The sequence below is a fragment of the Trichosurus vulpecula genome, chromosome 1, assembly GCF_011100635.1.
Source record: "Trichosurus vulpecula isolate mTriVul1 chromosome 1, mTriVul1.pri, whole genome shotgun sequence".
NCBI classification, from domain to species: domain Eukaryota; kingdom Metazoa; phylum Chordata; class Mammalia; order Diprotodontia; family Phalangeridae; genus Trichosurus; species Trichosurus vulpecula.
In genome coordinates, this window is record NC_050573.1 from 69,663,209 (window position 1) to 69,686,722 (window position 23,514).

General features: G+C 45.4%; 1 protein-coding gene across 1 annotated transcript; it reads right to left on the reverse strand.

Moving 5' to 3' along the window:
- Positions 1-2,940: 2,940 nt before the first annotated feature.
- Positions 2,941-16,536, reverse strand: SIRT6 (sirtuin 6). The gene is made up of 8 exons (XM_036750003.1): positions 16,365-16,536; positions 10,807-10,934; positions 9,520-9,702; positions 8,404-8,463; positions 7,016-7,111; positions 5,061-5,141; positions 3,725-3,848; positions 2,941-3,601 (listed from the first exon to the last, which is right to left on the reverse strand). The coding sequence occupies exons 1-8, from the start codon at positions 16,428-16,430 to the stop codon at positions 3,302-3,304; spliced, it is 1,038 nt and encodes a 345-aa protein (XP_036605898.1). The 5' UTR covers positions 16,431-16,536; the 3' UTR covers positions 2,941-3,301.
- Positions 16,537-23,514: the final 6,978 nt, after the last annotated feature.

Here is a 23,514-nt window from a genome sequence, read left to right on the forward strand (position 1 = left end):
GCTGGAATGTTTCTGGTTTTGAGGGGGAGTGCGCAGCATGGTACATGGACTGTAGGATGGGATTTCAAGCCAAGGATGTTACTAGGAGAGCGTCATCCTATGGATCTGAGGCAGAATCTTTCCATTTCCTCACAACCCCAGCACTGCTTGCTTGGCTATGGTAACACCTACTCTCTGTGGATTGGGTCTGTCTGGCCATCTTGGCAGGTTCTCATTCTCTCTTCCTCTGTGTGACCCACTCCCCCTACCTGCCACTGGCAACTGAAACCCAACACCTCCCCCAACGCCATGTGGAGAGGAGATTGCATGAGTTCCAGACTGAAAATACTCATGTAGAGAATGTTTCAGGACCTTGGAGAGCAGCCCTGTTGTTTGCCAAGCCGAGGTTTGCAATCAGGTTCTGTTCTACCAAATTGGAAGCTTAGGGTTTGTCTGCTCTAATCCTCAAATTTTAAATTGACAGCCTTGAGAGGTTAGATTACTTTCCCCGTATCACACATCGTGTTTGTGACTGAAAGGACAGATAAGCTGGGACCAGACCCAAATCCTATGATCTTAAGGGGATGTAGGTGGGGAAAGAACAGACCTGCCAGTTCAAGGGGAAGAAGGATCTTCTAGGTCCCTTCATTTTAGAGGAGAAAAAGAGGTCCAAAGAGATTAACAGTCTTTCCCAAAGTCACAGAGTCTGAATGTGAGGAAAATCCCCTAACTCTAGTCTAATGCTGTTGACACCACAACCCAGTTGGCTCTAGTCTCTCCCTCCTCCGATTCAAATCTCCTCTCCTTTCTTGCTGGGGCAACATTGGGGCCCAGAGCCGTGGGAAGGCTAAAAGTCCTCTGCCTGGTCCCTAGCCAGGGCAGTACACTTGGCCAAGCCTTAAGGGCCTTGATGCAGACCCCTGAAGCAGTCATTTCCCTATCAGGTATCCAGGCGTCCTTATTGCTGTGAAAATCTGGAGGACTGGAGGGAGGGGAGGAGGGGAAAGGGGCAACAAACAATAGCGGCAGAGGATGCCTGGAGCTTTCTGGCAGAGGCCCTGTGGATCGCAGGATCTGAACAGCCGGAATAGACCGTAAGAGGTCATACGATAATATTTAGTCCAACTCCCACGTTTCATGGATGAGGAAACTGAAGTCGCAAGAGGAGCAACGACTTTTCCAAAGCAATACAAGTAGTAAGTGACACAGGCAGGATTTGAACCTGGGCCCTGTGGCTACAGACTCAGAGCTCCTTTAACACGGTCTATGGAGGGGGGATCCATTTGTGTAGTGAAGTCAGTCCACGGCCCACACCCTCCCCAGGACTGGCCTTCCTGCTGTGTCTCACACCCAAGACTCTCTTTCACCTTTACACAGGCTGGCTATTCCTCCTGCATGGAATGCACTCCCTCCTCACTGCCACCTTGGAGTCCCATTCTTTCTTCCAAACCCAGCTCAAACACCACTGAGTGTGTGTGTGTGTGTGTGTGTGTGTGTGTGAGAGAGAGAGAGAGAGAGGCGAGCTAGTACTTTTATTCCTACATCCTGGCCTCTGCTGTCAAAATCTCAGGGACCCCACTTCCCACATGGTTGAGGGTAAAGTACAGGCTCAAAGCTGCCTGGGAATTTCACTTTCTATTATGCTGTTTTCTCAGATCTCTCCATCCTGGGGTTCACTGGACAGGGACTACATCGAGAATGTTAGATGTAGCCCCAGTGGATGAGGCCAACCGTCTCTGCAGAAAGACCTGCGGACCAGGCTGTCCTACCCTCCCTTTCTCTCCCTTGACAAATGTCTACTTAACCAGGCCAGTGCCAGGATAGACTCATTGACTCACTTACCTCCACAAGCCAAATCAACTCAGGTGGATGAGATTTGGAGAAGCCTCCAAAGCAGAAGCCTTAGGCCCTGACTTGGGATAGGATAGGATAGGACTGCACTGAAAGCCTCCACCTCCCACCTTCCTCCATAGCACCAAGCCCACTATCACAAGACCAAAAAGATATCAAGATGTTCAGCTGGAAAAGACCTCAAAAACCACTTAGTCCACCCCTCTTGTTTTATAGGTGGAGAAGCAGGTCCAGGGATGGAAAGGGACTTGCCCAAGGTCACACAGCTAGTGTCCAATGTAGAACTGAAATCTCAATGGGGCTTTGGGACTTGTCTCTTTCCTGTCTTAGCTGCCACTGACAGCTTCCTCACCAACTATGCCTGTTATCCTTGTGCTGAAGGAGGCAGACGCTCCTGCCAAGGTGACAGAGAGGGAGAGAAGGCAAAAAAACCCATTTATACTCGAGAATCAGGAATTACCAATGATTTGGCAATGGGGAGGCTGCAACATAAAAGAAGCATCTAGTGGGAACAAAGCCCTCCCCATCTGCCTGAGGGTAGCTGGTCCCCTACCTCCTGTATCTAACATGTCACACAAGACAAGATGGAGAGAGGAGACAGTGGAAAGAGATGAAAACAGAGAGGTAACAAAGAGGGACTCAGCAGGGCCACTCTGACATATACAGAAACAGCCCCAAGCCAAAGTCTTCCTGGTTCTCATTCCTCCAAACCTCAGCAGAGGTAAAAGTCCTGGGGGCTGGCTGGCAATGGCCACAGACCCTCTCATATCTGGTGCTGTTAGCACCAGATACCCCAATAGAGTCTAACTGAGAAGATGAGGTATAAAAGCAGCCACAAGAGAATCAGAAGATTTAGAGGTAGAAAAGAAATGGAAAATGAGATCGAGAGTGAAGGAAATTGGTCAAGGTCACACAGGGTCCCACAGACTCCAGTGACCTGCTTACTGGGCTCCAAATGGAGAGTACAAGTCCTGGCTACAGTGAGAGAGAATGGCAGAGGACTGCGGACGAAGTCCTCAGAGGAGACCAAAAGGCCTGGAAATGGTGTTTTACACAAATAACAGAAGGGAAATAAATTTTTACGATATACATGTATATAAAACTCTAGTGTGAAAAAGGAAATCAAATTTATTTAAAAGTAAAAAACCCACCCAGACTCGCCCATTTCCATCACAAGATCATAGTTTATGGGAAGTGAAAAGATTCCTCAAGATCAGTTAGTTCAACTTCATTTTACAGATAATGAAACTATAAGGCCCAAAGGAGTGGAGCAACTTTTCCAAAGTCACACAGGTTGGGATCTGAACCCAAGTCCTCTGACTCTAAGTGCAGTGCTCCTTCTACTAGGCCACACTGTCACCAGGACTGAGGGTTGGACAGGCCTGTAGATATCACTTGAATGTGCTCCCCCTCTGTACAGTGAGGGAGAACTGGGGCTCAGAAAGGAGTCCACATGCCGTCTCAAGCCAATTCAGCTGGGCATAGGCTCCACCTTCACCCTCTTGGGCAGCCGGGGGGCAGGGGGCTGCTCCCGTTTGCTGCCTTCTTGTGGTCTGTGGCGCTGGGCAGGGGGCTCTGCCTTGGGTGTCGCAGGCAGGGCTGGCAGGGTGAGGGGCTCAGCCTTCAACTGTATTGGGAGGGGTAGCAGGGGTGGGGCCCGTTCCACCACAAGGGGCCCCTGCCACTCAGGAATCTCCAAGCATAGGTGCTTCATGAGCTTGGCCATGACATCATCGACGTAGCCATGAATTCGAAGGTCAGCCTGGCGGTCCTGGGAGGAAAGGGGTGACAGATCTAAGTGAAGGGAACCTGACCAGGTGAAAGATGAGGCCCGGAAAGCTGCTGAGGACAGGGACCAGACCCTCTTATGGAGTGGATGGGGCTGAGTACTCACATGCTTGGTGGCTTGCAGGTTGACTATGACCAAGCGGCCTCCTTTGCGTTTAGTGAGCAGAGGTAGATTGCCACTAGGTCGGATCTGCAGTGATGTACCCAGAGTGATGGAGAGATCTGCATTCCTAGAAAGTAAATGGGACAACCTCAATATGCTCAGCTCCCTGGATCCCCTTGGATCTGGACCTTTCCTCCTTCTCCTCACAGGGCTAGCTGTTCCCAGGCCCCCAGGCTGAAAAACACTCTGCATCCTCCCCCTCCCTCCTTCCCCAAACCCAACAATGGGGTAGGGAGAGAATGCTAAGATGTGGAAGTCGGGACGCTGGGATCCGACGCTGACTCCCGCACCAGCTAGAGCTTTTGGGTCCCATCTGCCTCCTGAGTTTTCAAGCCTGAGCTTCTTCATCTGTTAAATGGGAGAAGAACGCCCTTTCAAGCTGAATTTTTAAATGTCATAGAAAAAAATGTGAAGCTATCAGTGTTTTATCACTCAGACCTCAGTCCTGTCAATTCTGGCTCCAGTCAATCAGTCAGCATTTTTTAAGCACCTACCATGTGCCAAGCACTGTGCTAAGTGCTACAGATACAAAAAAAGTAAAAGGCAGTCCCTGCCCTCAAAGGAGCCGAGAATCTTACAGAGCAGACAACACGACAAACAACTCTGTACAAACTGCAGACAGGACAGACTGGAGTTAATTGCAGAGAGGAGAAACTACCATTGAGGGGGACTGAAAAAGGCTCCGGGGAAGCCCAGAGGCAGGGCTGAGGAGGGAGAGAATTGCAGGCATCAGACACAGCCAGTGAAAATGCCTGCAGCAGGGAGGAGAGTCTAGCTCTAGGAACAGAAAGGAGGCCAGTGTCAAAGCAGGGTGTAAAAGGGAGGACACAGGGAGGAAGAAAATTGAAAAAGGAGGAAGGGTTCAGGTTAGAAAGGGCTCCAAAAGCCAAAAAGAGGATTCTCTATTTGATCTAGGAGGAAACAGAGAGCCACGAGAGTTAACTGAATAAAGGAGCTATGTGATCAAGCTTGAGTTTTAGGAAGATCCATTTGGCAGCTGAGTGGAGGCTGGGCTGGAGAGGGGAACCAACCGTCAGTTATTGCAAGAGCCCAGGCATGAGGTGATGAGGGCCTGCACTGCTGGACCCAAGGAGAGAAGGGGCCATACAGCTTAGCTTTATCCAAAAGCCTCCAAACACTTCTCTGGTTCTAGACCTTCCCCTTCCCTGTTCATTCCCAAAGGCCAGAGGTGCTCCCCACTACCACTAAGCCCAGAAGAAGGAAGGACCACCAAAGGAGATGAAAGAGGAGGGAGCAAAGTACCCTGAGTTTATCACACCTGCAGGCTTCATCAGCAAGGTTGAGGTCTCGCTCAGGCAGGGCATCTTCCCAGTCCAGGATGGTGTCCCTCAATTCCCCCCTACAATGGACAAAGAGGAATTCCTGAGTTACTGCTCACCTCAAAGCGGCTGCCCATCTGTGTTGGTAAGCAAAATGGGCTCCTATTACTTAGTTCAACAAGTGCCCTTGAAGAGTTTGGCTTTTGTTTGCTTTGAGTAATTCAGTGTATTTCATTGAGTCTTACTAAGTGCTAAGCCCCAGACCCAAACCCCTATTAGGTGTTAACCTAACCTATGTGGGTGTGGATTGGCAACTAAGGTGGGGCCCAAGGTGGGGCTAACTCCAGGGAGGGACTAGTTTACATGTCTGGGACAGCAGAGGCTTTTTTGACCACGTGGGTTTAAGTCACCTCTTTGTGACGATTCTAGGTCATGTGGGTGAGTCGCATGTGTGACTCACCCCTGACCCTGAAAAAGATATAAAACCAGGGGTTGGCCTCCTCTTCCTCGGAGCTCCTACCTACAGCAGTGGTGGCGAGTGACTCTGGGCCAGCCCTTGTTCCGAGCTCCCAGGCTGAACCTAGATGTTAGTAACTATGAATCTATATTTGGTCTGTCTGTTGATGTTTGTAATTTGTTTGTAATTTGCTCTGAAGTTCAGTGTGCTGGTCTCTTCCCCTGAACTACTAAGTGAATGATATTTGTATGCTGAATTAAAGTAAGCTTGTCAACCCCTTCACCTTGCTTTCCTTAGTTAAGCACATCAAAAGAACCTGTGCTGTTGGCAGCTTTCTGGGTGCTGGCTGTGGGTGGATCTTACACCCCCACAGCAGCTGCTAGCCGGATTGTGGAAACACCATCATCCTCGAGCAAAGCCAGAATGAACCACTTGACCCTAAGCAATCAATAGAGCACTGAAGAAGCCAACTAGAAGAGAGTTGTTGAAAGGAGGGTTCTACCAATTGGCTCTGTAGGAGTGACTCTGGTTAATGATAGGGCAGAGCAGAGTGGAAAAAATCTGAAGTCAGAAAACTTGGGTTTGAGTCCCACCTGGGCCACTTGTCTTCTTCGACTGTTGGTTCTTGTTCACGCTTTACCACTGCCTGGCTTCATGACCTTGGTCAAGTCACTTCTCTTGAACTAGAGGATCTTTAAGGACCCTTCCATAGCTAAACTACCATGATCCTATCCTAGGAATGTTATTCTGGCATACACAATTAGCATTATTATGCAGTAAGAACAACAAATAAGAGGAGTCTCTCTTGATATTGCTTAATGCTGAGGTATAGAAGGGAGTATAGATTAAAATGTAATTGGGAAATGTTAACAAAATTTAAAAAATATAATACAACATAGATAATGTTAATTTGTGGCTTTTGAAGTCAATATGCAGCCAGAGAGATCTGTTTCTATTTGAGTTTGACCTACTTATTAGAAACATACTGTAGGAGTTAAGAGTGTTATTCTCCTACTAAAATTCTCTACAGTGGCACGGAGTATAAGTAGAATGGAGGGTCCTGTTGCCCTTGTCTTACCAGACCCACAAACAGCGCCTGCCTGGCCCATGGCAGGAGACCCTGGCAGAGCTCCACATCCAGCCCATGCTAGACAGGCTCTGACAAGTGACCCCGGGGGCAGACTCTGGGCCAGTCTAACAGCTGCCCTTTCCATGGTGAGCACTTCCTTACCAAAGCCTCCAGAGGTCAGGGAGTATAAGGACAATGAATCCTTCTTTACAGATGAGGAAACTGAACCCCAGAAAACTACCATCACGTGGCTGAGGTGACACAAGTAGTGAATCACAGACTCAGGAGCTTAGATCTTGCACTAGAAGGAACCTCAGAGGCATCTAATCCAACTCCTCATTTTACAGATAAGAAAATTGAGAAGAGAACAGAAATGACTAGAACAGATGTTCTCTAACTTCAGTTTCCCAAAGTCATGGGTCACTCACCTGCAGGCCCGGAGGCCTCGGGCCTTTGCCACAGTGCACAGCCGTCCTGTTGCCTTGAGGCCCATGCTGCCCACCACCACATCACGTACATACTGCCTGAAGAAGAGAGTCCAGGAATGAGAAAGGAGGAAGAGGAGGGTAGATCTGGATGTGAATGTGGTAAATTTCTCTCGGACGCATTCATCCCTATAGCAAGCACCCCTGCTAGCTCTCTCCATATCAAATCCACCACCTGGTCAGTCTATTGCCTGACCTGCTCTGACAGGAAAAGCCTTATCCCTCTTCTAGCTCTAGGTCCCCCCTGGGCTTGGCAGAGCTCCTCTCCCAAGGATGGCTTCAATAAATTAAATTTTATGTGATGATTAGAGTTTTCTATTACTTTCATTAATATAATACTTACTTTTAAAAATAACTTTATATTATAAACTTAACCACCAACAAAATTTATTTTCCTATCTTTCTGAGCAAACTGCAATCTTATCCATGTAGGTGGGCACTTTCTCCTACAGGATGCATCTCACAACTCATCTGTGCCCTCTAAAATCGCAAATAAGCCAGGTGTGTTGTTAGACACCTATAATTCCAGCTGAGGGTTAGGCTGAGCTCAGGAATTCTGAGTTGCACTGGAAACCGTATGGTGAAACCTCAGGACCGAAGGGCCACCAGGATGCCTAAGGAGGGGTGAACCAGCCCAAGTCAGAAATGGAGCAGGTTAAAGTGTCTGGGCCAATCAGGACTGGCATCAGGCCCATGAGTGACCTGGACAAGATAGGGAGATCCAGTCTTGAAATAAATAAATGGATAAAGAAATAAATAAAATAACAAATAAACTATAAAAACCAAACTATCTGTAGTGTCTTAACCTGCCTGGGTTTCAGTTTCTTCTTCTGTAAAATGAAGAAGTTGGACTACATGGCCTCCGAGGCCCCTGCTAGAATCCTGCAATCTTATTTGCTGCTGTCTCTCCTTCCAATTTTTGTTAATGTGTACATTATCAGATATTACTGCTGATATTCATAATTCACACCATAGAAAGTTTTGTGAAGGATAGTACAGGGGCAAATTACATTAACCAATTAAAGACGGTAATCATATTTAACAAAATGGGTCTTCCTTCGTCAGGAACCCTATTAGACAAAGCTTCCTTAGGAAAATTCAATCTACATTACGTAGCTTTAACATGTGGTCCCTTTTTTAGCTCTGGATCCCTCAGTAGGTTCCAGGCTTGCCTGTGCTCATGGCTTAGGGAAGGGGTAGCCAGGCACAGCTGAGAGGCCCTTGGGCTCTGCTGATGGCACTTGACTATTCTCCTACCCCAGAGCTTCTTCACCAATCCCTGAATGCTCCCCATCTCCCACCTTCCATCCCCAGGCAGCTGGAGCACTCACGTCTTACACTTGGCACATTCTTCCACGAACATGTTCCCATGGAGCTCAGCCAGTTTGTCCCTGTAGAAAGGATGCAGTGTAGTGGATGAGACCTTAAAGCTAAACCTTTCCTGGCCTTCAAGGTTCAGGGTACTCTACTATTGAGAGTCCACAGACCTTGGAGTTAGAGTCTGGGCTTTGCCAGTGACCTGTGACCTTGGGTAATTCACTTTCCCTCAGTTTCAGTTTCCTGGTCCACAAAATAGGAGCGATATATAGCCCTTGCTCCTTCTTCTCCCAGGGGTTTAGAAAAGGGATATGGAAAGCTACAAGTGTTATAACAATATAAAAGCTTTTTACTAGAATTATTCCAAAGGGTGGGAGGCCCCTCAGATGTACAAAGGGACTGAGAACTGTTATAAGTGGTTCTAAGGAGAGAGCTCCTTCATCATACCAGCCTCTTAAGGAAGTTTGGGGCAGTGATCCTCTCAGGTACGCCCACTGTCTATAGAAATAAATCCTGATACTAACTCTTAAGCTTGGCTCTGACATACTCTGAATTTTTCCCCAGACTCTACTTTGTTTCTCATACACCAGACACAAAGCCCTCTCCCTCCTTCATAGAAAACTTCTGGCTATTTCAAACTCCAGCTTAACAGAAGTATATTATATTATAAACTTAACCACCAACAAAATTTAACAGAAGTATAGCACTAATTCCTGTTGAACGGAAAAAGAATCCCCTCAGGCCAGATTGTGTTTGAGGGGGTCATAACTGACAGTTATAATGCCTGAAACAAAAAAAATGTCCCTCGAACCCCAGCCAAAAGATATGAGCTGAAAGAGGAAACCTGAAGTCCTATCTCAGGCTGGAAGAATGATGAAGGGGGTCCTTATTTCCCTAGAGGCCCCAGCATCAGAACAGAGTGAGGCCACAGAGTGTCAGAGAGATGCCAGAGGGTCCCTGACAAACATTCAGGGGAAATGGAGGTAGATGGGAGAGGGATCTGGACCCTGAGCTTGCCTTGGCACCGGACTCCAAAGAAAGCATTCTTGTTTACCAGGTTCAAAGATGGGGTGATGTAAGGGGATAGGTTGAAAGTATGGGGGAAATCTATGGAGAGAGAAAAAAAGTACCTGGGGAAGCCGGAGCGCACGTGCAACCCATCTACATTCTGGCTCACCAGGAACTTCAGGATGCCCACTCGCTCCAGCTGTAGCAGGGCCATGTGGGTCTTAGAAGGCTGGGCACTCTCAAACGTTATGTCAAACTTGGGTGCCAGGCCCCGTTCCTCCATGGTCCACACACCCTGGGGGCCCCTGGAGTGGAAAAAAAAAAAAAAGGAAGGACGGAAGAAGCTTGGCTGAGAGATAAATTATCACCTGTACCTTTCCTTAATTCCTGCTTGTGAATCTAGCTTACCTAACCAGACTATGAGCTCCTGGAGGAAAGAAATTTGGCTGAGTCTTCACTGCTCATATCTTACGCAAAAAACATTTCTTTAGCATTTGCTACAGTTTTTTTTTCGGTAACAAATACTATAGTCACGCAAAATAAATTCCTTATTGTCCGTATCCAAAAACTTTCTACAGATGTAGAAGGTGAATTCCTCACAAGAGCCCTATGAAGTACACAGTGCAAGAATTCTTATTGTCTTTTTACACATTAGGAAACTGAAATTAAGTAACTTGCCCAGTATCCCACAGACAGTGAACGTTGGAGGAGGACTCAAATCTAGTCCCCTCCCCCCATACTGAGCCGCCATCATGGAGCAGGAAGTCAGAGAGCTTGAGTTTAAGTCCCAGCTCTGATGCTTACAGCTGTATCTTCTGGAGAATCAGAAAATCACAGAGATGAAAGGGAGTTTAGAAGCCATCTCATCTGAATTCTCACACAGTGCACAATTCTCCTCTTGTAAGATTCCCAAACAGCCATTATACAACCTTTGCTCAAATTATTTCCAGTGGAGAGCAGTTTATTACCTTTGAAGATAGCCCAGTCCACTATTCCTTATGAGGAAGTTTTTCCTTATATTGAGACAAAATCTAGCTACTAGTCCTTGCATGGCATATTCTGCCCAGCCTGGTCCCTACTCTAGATACACTTCAGCTTGTCAATGTCCTTCCTAAAATGAAGTGCCCAGAAATAAGCACATACTCAAGAGCAAAACAGTATTTAGATTGATTTGGGGAAAAAAACAAACAAACAAAAAAGACTGACTTTTCATCCTGCTGCCTCACCAGTCTCCTCCCCACCTGGAGCTCTTTCTACGGAATCAATTCAGTGATCGCTTACAGAGAGAACATCCAACAAGGACTACTTAGCTCGAAAGATGAATTTGGAAGAGGCAAAGGGTTTATGTCTTATCCTAGGTAGTGAGTCCGAGGTTACTGTGACCAGCTGGCAGTGCTGGGCCCCCTCACCTGAAGTCTGGGATGCCAGAGGAAGTGCTGATACCTGCACCCGTGTGAAAGACCACGTTGGAAGATCTCTGAATCATCTGGGCCAGTTCCCATACTTTTCTGTCTAGCTCTTCAGGGGGATCGAAGATCTATGGACAAAAAAGGACCAGGAAGCTATTACGGTATCTGCAAGGGCAAAGAGATACCAATCAATCTGCTTTCAGGAAGGGTATCACCCATAAGCCCAGATTATGGCAGGCCATTGGCTAGGAAGTTAGTCAATCAGCAGGTGTACCTTGAATGAGCATTGCTAAGGGATAAGATGGGGCCAGGACTGACTAGCAGGAAGAGAGTGGACTGGATTGCATTTGTGTGGTTCTTCAATGATGCCAATGTGTTCCATGTCACAAATGCCCATTTTTGAACCCAACATTCTCCCTGTGAAGCTACAAGCCTTCAAACAATATGAACCACAACCTTGGAAAAAATTAAGATTACAATTGACTCCAAATTCAATGGAAAGATAGTGGGTTTAAATAAAGAGTAACATGTCATCAAGAATGAAAAGCAAAAGAAGTCCAGTAAAAGATCTCACCAATGACATTTATAAGCAGAAAGAGCAGTGGGCTAGTAATTTAGAAAGACTAAGGGATGGTGAGCCTGAGCCACACCAGTATCCAAAAGATATTCAAAGAACCAGAGAAAATATCCACATAGGGAATGTATTTTGCATGTATAGCCTTGTATAACCTTGGTCAGATTGCTGGAGAGAATTTGAACTCAAGATTAAAAAAAATGTTAAAATTGTTTTTACATATAATTGAAGTAAAAATAAAATATTAAGTTTTTTAAAAAAGAAAACATCCATATAGCAAGCTGGACAGATCCACTGTGGAGGATTTATGAAAAGACCAGGACCTATAGCCCAGAATAAAAAGGCTCAAGGGGTTGAGAGATGCACTGATAAAGGAAATATCTACAGATTTGCCTCCTATCCTCTTCCTACCTCCAGAGAAGCTGAGCACCTGTTCCCACCACATTTCCCTTAGTGACAAGCTCTAACAGCTTACAATCAGGCTACTGCAACCGCTAATGCTGTGGTTTCCCAAAGGCATTTGTTTCATTTTCTGACTTAGCTGAGTTAGAGTCAGGCCTTCTCCATTTTATACATAGAGATGAGTTTTGTGCTTTAAGTGACTGACCCTCATATCTAGAGGGTTTTTTTTTCCTACGTGGATTCCAGAAAGCATAATTCCTGGAATTCCCCTATCAGACTACAAGCTTCTAGGAGGCAGGAATAACAAGGGATTTATTCCTGTATCTTCCCCAGGGCCAACCACAGGGCTTTGTACATAGCAAATGTTGACAGGTTAAATGAATGATCTCTTGGGGATGTGGAAAAGGTGTGGTTTAAAGAATCAGAGATTTAGAGCTGGGAAGGACCTTAAAGGCCACTGAGTCCAATCTCTTCATTTTACAAATAAGGGGACTGAGGCAAAGAGAGGATGACTGATGAGGAGGCTGGGGCAAAGAAAGACTAACTTGCCCAGTGTTGCACAGCTAGTGAATGTCTAAGGCAGGATTTGAACTCTGGTCTTCCTGAGTCCAGAACGCTACCTACTACGCTACTCTCAGGTTTTGTAGAATCTGTTCCATCTCTCTGGATTTCTCATCATCATCATATGAAGCTCAGGGAGCTCCATCAATATGTATGGAATAATGATGGCTCACATTTACATGGCAATTTATGTTTGCAAACTACTGTCCTCACAATAGGCATGTGAAGCAGATAGTACCAGAATGATTATCTTCATTTTACAGAGGGGGAAACTGAGGCTGAGAGGGTGAAGGGCCTTACTTATCCCTGGACACATGACTAATAAAAGTCAGTTTACCCCTCTGAGCTTCAGGTTCCTCAGTTGAGGAGGAAGGCTAATAAGAGTATGATGAAGAACACACACACACATATACACATACACACACACACACACACACACATACAGAGTCTCCTGACTCACAATCCACTGATCCTTCCACTGTAACACATTTATTCCTGAAAGAAAAGTGAAATTGGCATCATTCTTTCAAATATTTATTAAACTGCTACCATTTGCAAGACAGCACGCTCCACAAAGGGGACATAAGTATACTTCAAGTAAACTTTATTCTAAAGTTTTGTGGTCAGGGTGTTTTTTCCTTTCCGTTACTATCTAGCTGGTTTGTTTGATAGAGAGAGAGCAGTATCTTCCTTGGAGAGAAAAGTATAAGAGCTCAGGACTAAGGGAGAGTGAAGACAAGAGGAGATGGAAGAGAGATTAACATCTAACTAGTGGGATCCTAATTTGAGCTCATCTATGTTATTTAAGAAATCATTCATTAGATCCTTTACATCTCGGGTCTAGTTCCAGTGGTGGTGTCAGAGTTGGCATTTTTCATGAACTTGAAGGGAAGACAAACCCCACATTTGAATAGAATATATGACTGGACAAATAGTTCATGTGAAACAGATCTGGAAATGTTTGTGGACTAAAAGCTCAAAAGATCAGTGTTCTGACATTCCTCCCTCCTCCCTGCCACATATACAAGTGGCTTCATCCTAGATTGAGAAGCACAGTGTCCAAAACAAGGTGAGAGTACCACTATTCCCTACCCTAGTCAAGTCACAACTAGAATATTGTGTTCACTTATGGGCATCAGATTTTAGGAAGAAAAATAAGCTAGACAAGATCTAGTAGAGGATACCAGAAAATGAAGGGCCTCCAGATCTTGCCACAGGAGCATCAGATGAAGCGGGATGGTTAGCGTGGAGAAGACATAAGGGAGGAGGCCATGATGGCTATCTTCAAATATCTGAAGGACTGAATGTGGAAGAGATACTAAATTTGTTCTGCTTAAAACCAGAAGACAAGTATAAGTACAAGAAATAGCGCAAAAGGGAAGATTTCAACTCTAGTTAACAACTTCTTTCTTACATATATTGTTCTCATCTAGCCATTCCACGGCGGGGGAAGTCTTCCCTTGCTTGGGGCAGATTGTCCTCTCACTCACCAACAGTTTGAGGCCTGGCAGTTACCCTCAGCCTGGTTTAGCCGTCTGCTGAGGTGTGGCTGCTAATGCTACAGCTTCTTAGAGCCACAGGTCAGAGTTGGGTGAAAGGTAGACACCAAAAGTGCATGAGCAGCCCTGAAAAGGGCTCAGCAAGCCCTCACAACAGAGGTGCTAGTTCTCCCTGAACAACCCGTACAAATAGGATAACATATGTAAAGTACTTAGCACAGTGCCTGGCACAAAGTAGGCCCTTTAAACAATTCATACAAATAAGAAAATATATGTAAAGTACTTAGCATAGTGCCTGGCACAAAGTAGGCCCTTTATAAATATTAGCTATTATTATTATTATTATTATTAGGGGGTGCAGTTCAGCTCTACCAGAAGTCTTCAAGCAAAGACTAGAAAGATAACTTGGTGAAGAAGGTATATTTTTCAGGATTCTTAGCCAAGTACAGGTGGACTGAATGGCCTATGAGACCTACTACCACTATGAAATACTGGAATTCGGGGAAGATAACATTTTGATTGACACAGGATCTGAAGCTGCATCTTCTCCAAACTCCTCAATTTGAATCTAAGGAAAATAAGGTCCTGAGAAGTTAAATGACTTGTTTGGGGTAGTAAAAAGGTAATAAAAAGCAGAACTGAGATTTAAATTCATGTCCTTTGACTCTGTACCTAGTGGGCTCTTAACACTATCCTAACTCCTGGGCTTTAAGAGAGAGAGAGGTAAAAATCCAGCCAGAGAATCCCTTGGATGCCCAGGAGAGCCCCTTATTTTATACAGGAAGCCTTCTAAATTTCTTGGTTCATTCCATGTTTTAGGTTCTTTATAGCACTGACATTCCATGCTTTACATCTCCTTTCAACTCTGACCTTCTATGTTCTAAAGTCTGCTGTTATCTACCCAAGACATCTCCTCCTTGTCCCCGGCAAATGGTGGGCACCTATACCTCTGTCTTAGCCCACAAAACTCCTTTCTTCATATTCTGAAGTATATATTATAAACACACATCCATTCTTATACATACAAATATTCACATACATTTACACATATACACACGAAGGTGAGATACATGTATATATACACACACATCTACATCTATCTGTTTAAAGGCCCAGCTCAAATTCTATTTAAGGTCTTTCTGAACCAGCCAGTTCTCATTCATCAGCAAATATTAAGCACCACCTTTGTACAAGGCCACATGTCAGCTATGCTCTAGTTTAGTTTAGATGTGCTGTCTCTTCCCCCACTCCCCTGCCCCCAAACATAATGTAAGCTCTTTGCCTAGAACACAGAAGGCACGTGATTAATACTTATTGATTGGTTGAAATAATAATAAAATTTAGTCTAACAGTACGAGATTGCCTCCTGCTGAAGAAACACATCAAAGAATCTAAAAACTTCAGTGTTTTTTGTCTTGGAGAAAGGAACAAAAATTAATAACATATTTCTGTTAACTCTTTAAGGTTTCCAAAATGCCTTCCTCACAACAATGCTATAAAGCAGCAGTAGTCCATTTTATAGATGAGGAAATCAAGGCTTTGAGGGATTAAGTTAGGTGGCACATCCGATAAGAGCACGCTGGTCTTGGAGTCAGGAAGACTTGAATTCAAATCCAGCCTCAGACTCTTCCAATAGCATGACTGGGCAAATTACTTAACCTCCCTCTGCCTAAGTTTTCTCAGCTGTAGAAGCGGAGACAGTAATAGCACAGAATAATAATAGCAGCTACCTCCCGGACTTGCCGGGAGGAGGAAATAGCATATGGACAGTACTTTGCAAACTTTAAAGCGCCATACTGATGCTGGTCCTCATCTAGTAAGCAGAGCAGGGTCCTGCTTCCTTCAAGAGCCAGCTAGAATCCCATCTCCTTCTAGAAGCCTCTCCTGATCCCCACTAAAACTAGGGCCTTCTTTCTGTTGATCATCTCCAATTTATCTTTTATATATCTTGTTTTTCATTGTCTCCCCTATTAGAATGAGAGCATCTTGGAAGCAGGCACGGTTTTTTGCTTTGTCCCAGCGCTCAGGACAGCGCGTGGAACACAGTAGGCGCTTAATAACTGACCCTGCTAGCTCGCATCTGAGGCTGGATTCAAACCAGGTTTCCCACCCCACCCCCCCATCCGTTCTAATTCCAGCAGTTTGGGTTTTTTTTTTTTGGGGGGGGGGGAAGAATGACCATTCTCTATTCATGCCCACCCCCATCCCCCACACACAAAGTGTTATATGGAAAAAGAATAAGGGGGAGTAGAGTAGCATATGAATGGGGTGCCCCCACCCCCAGTCTCCTTCCCCCAAGGATACTAACGGAGGAGGGCCTCTAGGCAGAGGAAAGGGTGTCAGGTCGGTATAAAGGAGACTAGTGGTCAGTTCATCCCGAGGGCAGCAATGGGGGGAGGCCCCAGGGGGAGGAGGCCGGACTCCAAGTGACACCCTTCAGGGAGGCCCGAAGTCGGTCCACATGCTGGGGGAGGGATGGTGGGGACCCCGGCCCAGTCCCTCCAGGTCCCGCCTGGCCTCACCTCGGGGAGCCCGCACTTGCCCTTATCCGCATAAGGCGAGAGCCCGGCCGCGTAGTTCACCGACATCTTCGCCCAGGCCGCGGCCCGGCCCGGCCCGGCGGCCCCCTCCCCCCAGCCCCTTCAGGTTCAATAAAGTTTTCCTTGTTGAGGATGCTTTCGCCGGAAACTCTGTGGCTGGGGCGCAACCGCGAGCCCGGAAAAAGGCTTGGGGAACTGTCGGGGTGTGTGGAGGCGGGGTTTTAGGGGTCTGCGCCTGCGCAGTAATGTGAGTGGGAAGCGAGGCTCCGAGGGCCATCTTAAGTCCTGGCAAGCCTGCCTGTTTGAAAGCTTAACTATAGCCTTGGCGGGGGGGGAGGGGAGTCCAAAGGTGAGCAGTGGGCATGCGTGGCAGAGTGCCTCGCCTTCTAGCTAAGGAACACCTGGATTGAAATGTCACCCTTGACTTAAAATAACAGCATTTATATAGCTCTTTACGATCTGCAAAGCCTTTATCCCCATTCCCTTTCCCCTATTTAATGTTCTTTAGGAGACTGCTGTAATGTTGCTGAATTTGGAGTCAGGAGAATTGGGTTGAGGCTATTTGACAATTTTATGAACCTTAGTTTCCACATCTGAAAAATGGATCTCCCACTAAAGTGGAGTTATGTTTTCCCATTAGATCAAATGTGTGCAACTTGGGCTTATCCTCTCTGAGCTTCGGCTTCCATATCTGTAAAACAGAGATAATGATAAGGGGTAGGACAGCCTCACAATCAGAACAACCTGAGTTTAAGGCCTACCTGAAACACCCGGACTGTGTGCTCCTGGGCATCAAGCAGTTCTCTAAGACTATTAGTTATAAAGGAGTAGAAGGCATCAGCACAGAGTGTCCACACTGGGAAGTCCCTGTACTGGTGAAATCGCAAGTTATCACCCCCCCCCAAAAAAAACAAACAAACCTCTACTTCCATAACTTATGTGTAAAGCACTCTATAAACACCAATTATTATTATGAATAACGGAGCAGCTGTTAAGTTGTTTATTTTTTTCTGCACTGGAACCAAAAACATCTGTATAGCCCACAGCACAGTAACTTTATACATCATTTCCCCCCAAAACTGGTCCTTCTGACCCTTCCCTCCCACCGAATTCAAGGCTATAGAAGTCAGAAGACATTTAAACTAACCCATAACTGCATAAGAATCTGATAGTGCTGACAAGTCACTTTTGTAGCAACACCTTCTGGGCAATCGCTAAAAACCTGTCTCTCCGACTTCCACCCATTGGTCAACCTTAAACAGAGGTTTGGTCTAGACCCTAAAAGAAACAAACAGAATTAGACTCAACCTTAAACCTTAAGAGGTCTGGTTTAAAGGAAACAAACAGAATCAGATTGTATACATGCTATTTATTCTCTTTAAGCCAGAGAACTATGCATGCATGGGAGGTCAGAATAACTCTGAACTCAGAGAAATGATATTTTGAAGGGGACTTTCATGCACTCAGAGCAAGCCCCACTTCCCTCCTGACTCAGGATGCCTGTGTTAGCCAAAGTTAGTCTCTATATGTGCAACTATAACATGGAAAAAACAGGAATGTCTTCATAGGATAGGGTCCATAAAGCAGTAAAATAAGAGGTACCATAGTGTCAATTGAAATTATAGTTCCAGTAAGATGTCATAAACATAACAGTGCTCATAAACCACAGGGAAAGAAAGGTGCCAGTATTCAAGATAGTGTCTTTCACAAGGGACAGTCATAAAATAATAAAATAAGGGAAATGTCTGGTGGGCCTGGTCCTTGTCAGAAAAATGTTCCCAGTCAGCTACATCCAGAAGGTTCACTCAGAGAGGCTGCAAAGCATGTCTGTTATGCCAACCAGGGTGCCTTTTCTGATTGGTTAGTCCAGGTTTTGGTCTTCTTTGTATGGGCAGGAAGGGGGCATTCAAACGATGGTCACATTTTAAGGTGAAGACCAGGAGCACCTATGCTCCACCCCTTTCCACAGTCTCCTTCTACAGACTAACAGAAGCTCAGGTTTAAAAGGTATCCTCAAGCTATCAGAGTGGGCCCTGTATAGACAGAGTCAATATCTGCTCTCCTCTTATCCCCATTCCCTTCCTCCAGTCAGGAGATTGGATTGGAGCTGTTCGATACTCTCCTAAACCTCAGTTTCCACATCTGCAAAATGTCTCTCCACTAAAGTCCTCAGTCCTGCATCTAAAGACTTCATTTTAATTTCCACTAAATGCCTCATTATGGCTTGGAGTTGTTTCTGAGCTCTCCAAGCCTATGCCTGCATAGCCCAGACTCTGGAAGGTTTTGACCATCAGGAAGGCTCCAAGTGCTGACCGGTGACAGATGATGTGAAGAGGCTCAGAAGCAGGTAATCTTTTTATTCAGAATAACTCAAGACACTATCTACTGAGGTACAGTATTATTTGCTATGTGGAGTTGTGACACATTAAGTTTAAGTTTGTAACACTATAAGAAAGTCAGAAGACTTGTATATGCATACTCTCCTTTCAATAAAAGCAACAGAGTACTTGTTTTGTTTTGTTTTTTGAGACTGAGTCTCCTTTTCTTGCTAGGCTGGAAGTGCATTGGTCACTCATGCATCTGATCCCAATAATGATTGGTCCAGAAACTTTAACTGCTCTCTTTTTCCAGTATGAGGCAGTTTGCCCTTCCTTTGGCATCCTGGTGGCCCTCTGCTCTAAGGCACTCACCACGCTGGTACCTGGCTTAGCATGGGCACCCTACTAGCCCAACCTACTGTAGCTCAGAACTCCTGAGTTCAAGCAATCCACCAGTCTCAGCCTCCCTGATAGCAAGAATAACAGGTGTTTGGTGATGGAGTTCTAATAGATCTGCCCCAATATTCTAACTTCATTATAGGCCCACTGTATCTAACTAGCCCCCCCTCCCCATGTCCTAACTTATGCCTCACTGCTCACTAGAACAGCAGGCGTGTCCCTGAACTCTTAGCTCCCACAGAAACAGCAGGCATGTCCATGTGATAGAAACCCAGCACTGCCCCCAGACCCTTTTCCACGAAACAGGTATGCAATCACGATCACACCATCCATTTTGACCAGACAGGACCACAGCAGCTAGCTAATTGGAGTGCAGCATGACCAGAATGCTTGCCCACCCAACCGTATAAGGGGCCCACCCTACAATAGCACCTATGTAGTTCCGCTGAGGTTAGGACCCCTCTAATCCCTTAACAAACTCCTCCTGCCTTTTTAATATTAATTATATTCCTGTATTCTATGTAAATTTCTGTTCTGTAACTGCATCTTTACCCTATAAAATTCCATCTTGCTTCCTCTGAAGCTGCTGCTTCCTCTTGGAACTTAGCCCACTTCGTGAGAGGTGTCAATCTCCATAAATGCCTATACTTGGATTAAAGGTGGCCTGACTGAATTCTTTGTGATGGTGCCACCACAACACATCATGAAACCAAAATGGTTTTTGGCCCTAGGTGGGCAAAGACCAAGCCTCAACGATGGCATACACCTGTGTTTTTGCTTAGTCCTTCGCAAGGTCAAAGTCCGATGTGTTTTGAGATTAGTAATAGGCAAATGTTATTTTGTGAATTTATACTATTCTGCTAGGTAAGAACAATCTATATCAAGCAAGATAACTTACCGTCTTTTATCTGCAGTAAGGTGTCATTCAAACTTTCCCAGCATGCCTGTATTGAGGTGTGAAGGGGAGTGTGAATGATAGTGCTGGAGGAGCACAGAAACATTTTATTATTTTTAAAAATTTTATTTAATTTAATTTTTCCCACTTAATAGTATTTTATTATTTCCAGTTACACGTAAAGATAGTTTTCAACATTCACTTTTATAAGATTTTGAGTTCCAAATTTTTTTCTCCCTCACCCCTCCCCAAGATGGCAAGCAATCTGGTATAGGTTATACATGTACGATCATATTAAACATATTTCCACGTTAGTCATGTTGTGAAAGAAGAATCAGAACAAAAGGGGAAAACCATGAGAAAGACAAAACAAAAGCAGTGAAAATAGCATGCTTCCATCTGCATTCAGACTCCACAGCTCTTTCTCTGGATGTGGATAGCATTTTCCATCATGAGTCTTTTGGAATTGTCTCAGATCGTTGTACTGTTGAGAAGAGCCAAGTCTTTCATGGTTGATCATTGCACAATGTTGCTGTTACTGTGTACAATGTTCTCCTGCTTCTACTCACCTCACTCAGCATCAGTTCATGCCACCCAGACCTTTTACATCAGGGATCCTTGAAGTGTTAGAGTGTAAGATAAACTACTGCCTCATGGGGCTGTTTCAAAAAAAGTGCTTTCCAACCCACAAAGTGCTTAAGAGACTGGAAATGTTTGGTGGTTTTGTTTTGTTTTTTGAGGGGAGAAGGGAAGGCAATTGGGTTTAAGTGACTTGCCCAAGGTCACACAGCTAGTACGTGTGTCAAGTGTCTGAGGCTGGATTTGAATTCAGGTCCTCCTGATTCCAGGGCCATTGCTCTACTCTCTGCTCCACCTATCTGCCCCAAGATTGGAAATAGTAGTAATGTTATTCACTCAGCATCCATAGTCACAGACCAGGATGAAACTAAGTGAGAGATTTTTGCCTGTACTCCCATGAGCTCATTCTTTTCCTTCTCCCCAGGCTGAGTTCACTGACATCACTTGAAGAAAGACATGTGAGAACCCCATTCCATGTGAGTTCCTTCCTAGAGCCGGGAAAGGAAAGGCTGAAGTCTGTGATTCCATGTCATCCTTTCCATGCAGCCAGGGGCGAGAAGACTTTTGAGAGACTAGGGAGTTAGGGACTCTCACTAGAGCCTGAGCAGGCCCAGAACAGAGGATGATTGATCTAGGACAGGAATGGGGAACCTGTGGCCTTAAGGCCACATGTGGCTCTCTAGGTCCTCAAGTGCAGCCCTTTGACTGAATCCAAACTTCACAGAATAAAAGGTGCCCTAGCCCTAATCTAGGACAAATCCTGGAAAGGTCTAGTGGCTGGGGGTTGGCATCTGAAGGCGGGACCAGCAGAACGGGAGCCAACAGAGCAGAAGTTGGCTTGAATCAGAGGAGACAGCAATGGCAGCTTCCATGAAACCTTCCAGCCCCAGGGAGATCAGCAGAATGTGGTGCCAACCTCTGGTTCCCAAGCCAATTCCAGCAAATTTCAAACATATAATCCATTTCCTCCTTCTTTGGATCACTTCCTATCATCAGGAAGACCTGAGCTCAAATCTGGTCTCAGATACCACTAACTGTGTGACCCTGGTGTTTCAACAATCCAGCTAGCAGCTGTTGTGGGGGTGAAAGACCAACACAAGCCCAACAACAAGAATGTTGCCAAAGCCCAGGTTCTTTTGATCTGCTTTACTAAGGAAAGCAATTTTAAGGGGTTGACAAGCATACTTTAATCCAGCAAACAAGTATTACTCACTTAGTTCAGGGGAAAAAGCCAGCACTCTGAACTTCAGAGTAAATACAAACAAATTACAAACCGACAAGCAGATCCAATACGATTCATAGTTACCAACATCTAAGTTCAGCCCGGGAGCTCATAACAAGGGCTGCTCCAGAGTCACGCACGCCACCATGACTGTGGGTAAGAGCTCCGAAAAACAGAAAGCCAACCCCTGGTTTTATATCTTTCAGGGTCAAGGGTGAGTCACACATGTGATTCACCCACGTGACCTAGAATCGTCACAAAGAGGCAACTTGAACCCATGTGGTATAAAAGCCTCTGATGTCCCAAACATGTCACTCAAACTCATGTGTAAACTAGGCCCTCCCCTGAGGCAAGGAGGCACCAAGGACACCCAAATCTAATCAAGGAAACAAAGGCCAAACTCTTCAAGGGGACTTGGTTAAACTAAGCGCTAAGAGCCCATTTTGCTTACCAACACACTCCAACCCTTGTTCCAGGATACATAATCTAATCAGCCATGGATCCTGGAACATGCATTGTGATCCAATTATGCAGGAAACTAAAACATATTATTCACAACAAAGCAAAAAATATCATTCAGTGACATTCCCAAATATTTGTTTACAATTCAAATGTCCATCCCTAGGTCAAAGTAAGTTAATCTCTTTAGCTAATACAAAGTGTCCAAATAAAGTACTTCTTCAGCAGCACACTGCCATTGCAGGCTTTTTCCCAGTACCCTGAAGCACAGGCATGCTTTAGTTAGTAAACTAAAGCAAACAAACAAACAGAGTTCTCTTGGGGATGTCTCCTCCCCAAACTGCCATTGCAGGCTTCCACTTGGCATCCAAAGTCCCAATTTCAAATAAAGAGTCCAAACAAAGTTCTTTTGGGGTCTGTTCTCTCCATTATGTTCCAGTCCTTGGGCTATAAAGCCAACAGGATGGGGTCCCTGGGGGTCCAAGGCACTTCCCCCCCACCCCAACAAAAACAAATCCATGCCTCCCTCCTGGATCCCAAGTAGCCCAAGTGGAAGGGATCAAAAAGGCAGACTCAGCACCTTGCTGCAAAGTTTCCATCTTGCCCCAGGGCTGAATTCCAAGCCCCTGGGTTCCTGGTTGTCTAGCTCTGGCTGGCCTCTCCTGGCTTCTGCCGGAATCTCGATTGCAATGTAGGTGATTCTCCACCTTTTTGCTCACCTCAGATATCTCCACTCTGACTAGCTTCTGCTGGAATGGGGTGGTGCTGATGCGGAGACTCCAGGCAGCTGTAGCTAAGAGCCCTCCAGCTTGTAACCTGGATGCTGAGACTTTGTTAAAATCTGGTTACTATGTATTGGGATTTGAATCAGACAAAGTCTGTCTGTCGATGTTTGTACTTTGTTTGTATTTTGCTCTGAAGTTCAGGGTGCTGGTTTTTTCCCCTGAACTAAGTGAATGGTATTTGTATGCTGAATTAAAATAAGCTTGTCAACCCCTTAATGTTGTTTTCCTTACTAAAACAGATCAAAAGAACCTGTGCTTTTGCAGCATGCTGGTAGCATTATTGTTGGGCTTGTGTTGGTCTTTCACCCCCACAACAGCTGCTAGCTGGATTGTTGAAACACCTGGGTAATTTATTTAATTTCTGTCTGCCTCAGTTTCCCCAATTGTAAAATGGAGACGATAATAGCACCTGCTACCCAGAGCTGTTGTGAAGATCAAATGAGATCATATTTGTAAAGTGTTTAGCACAGAACTT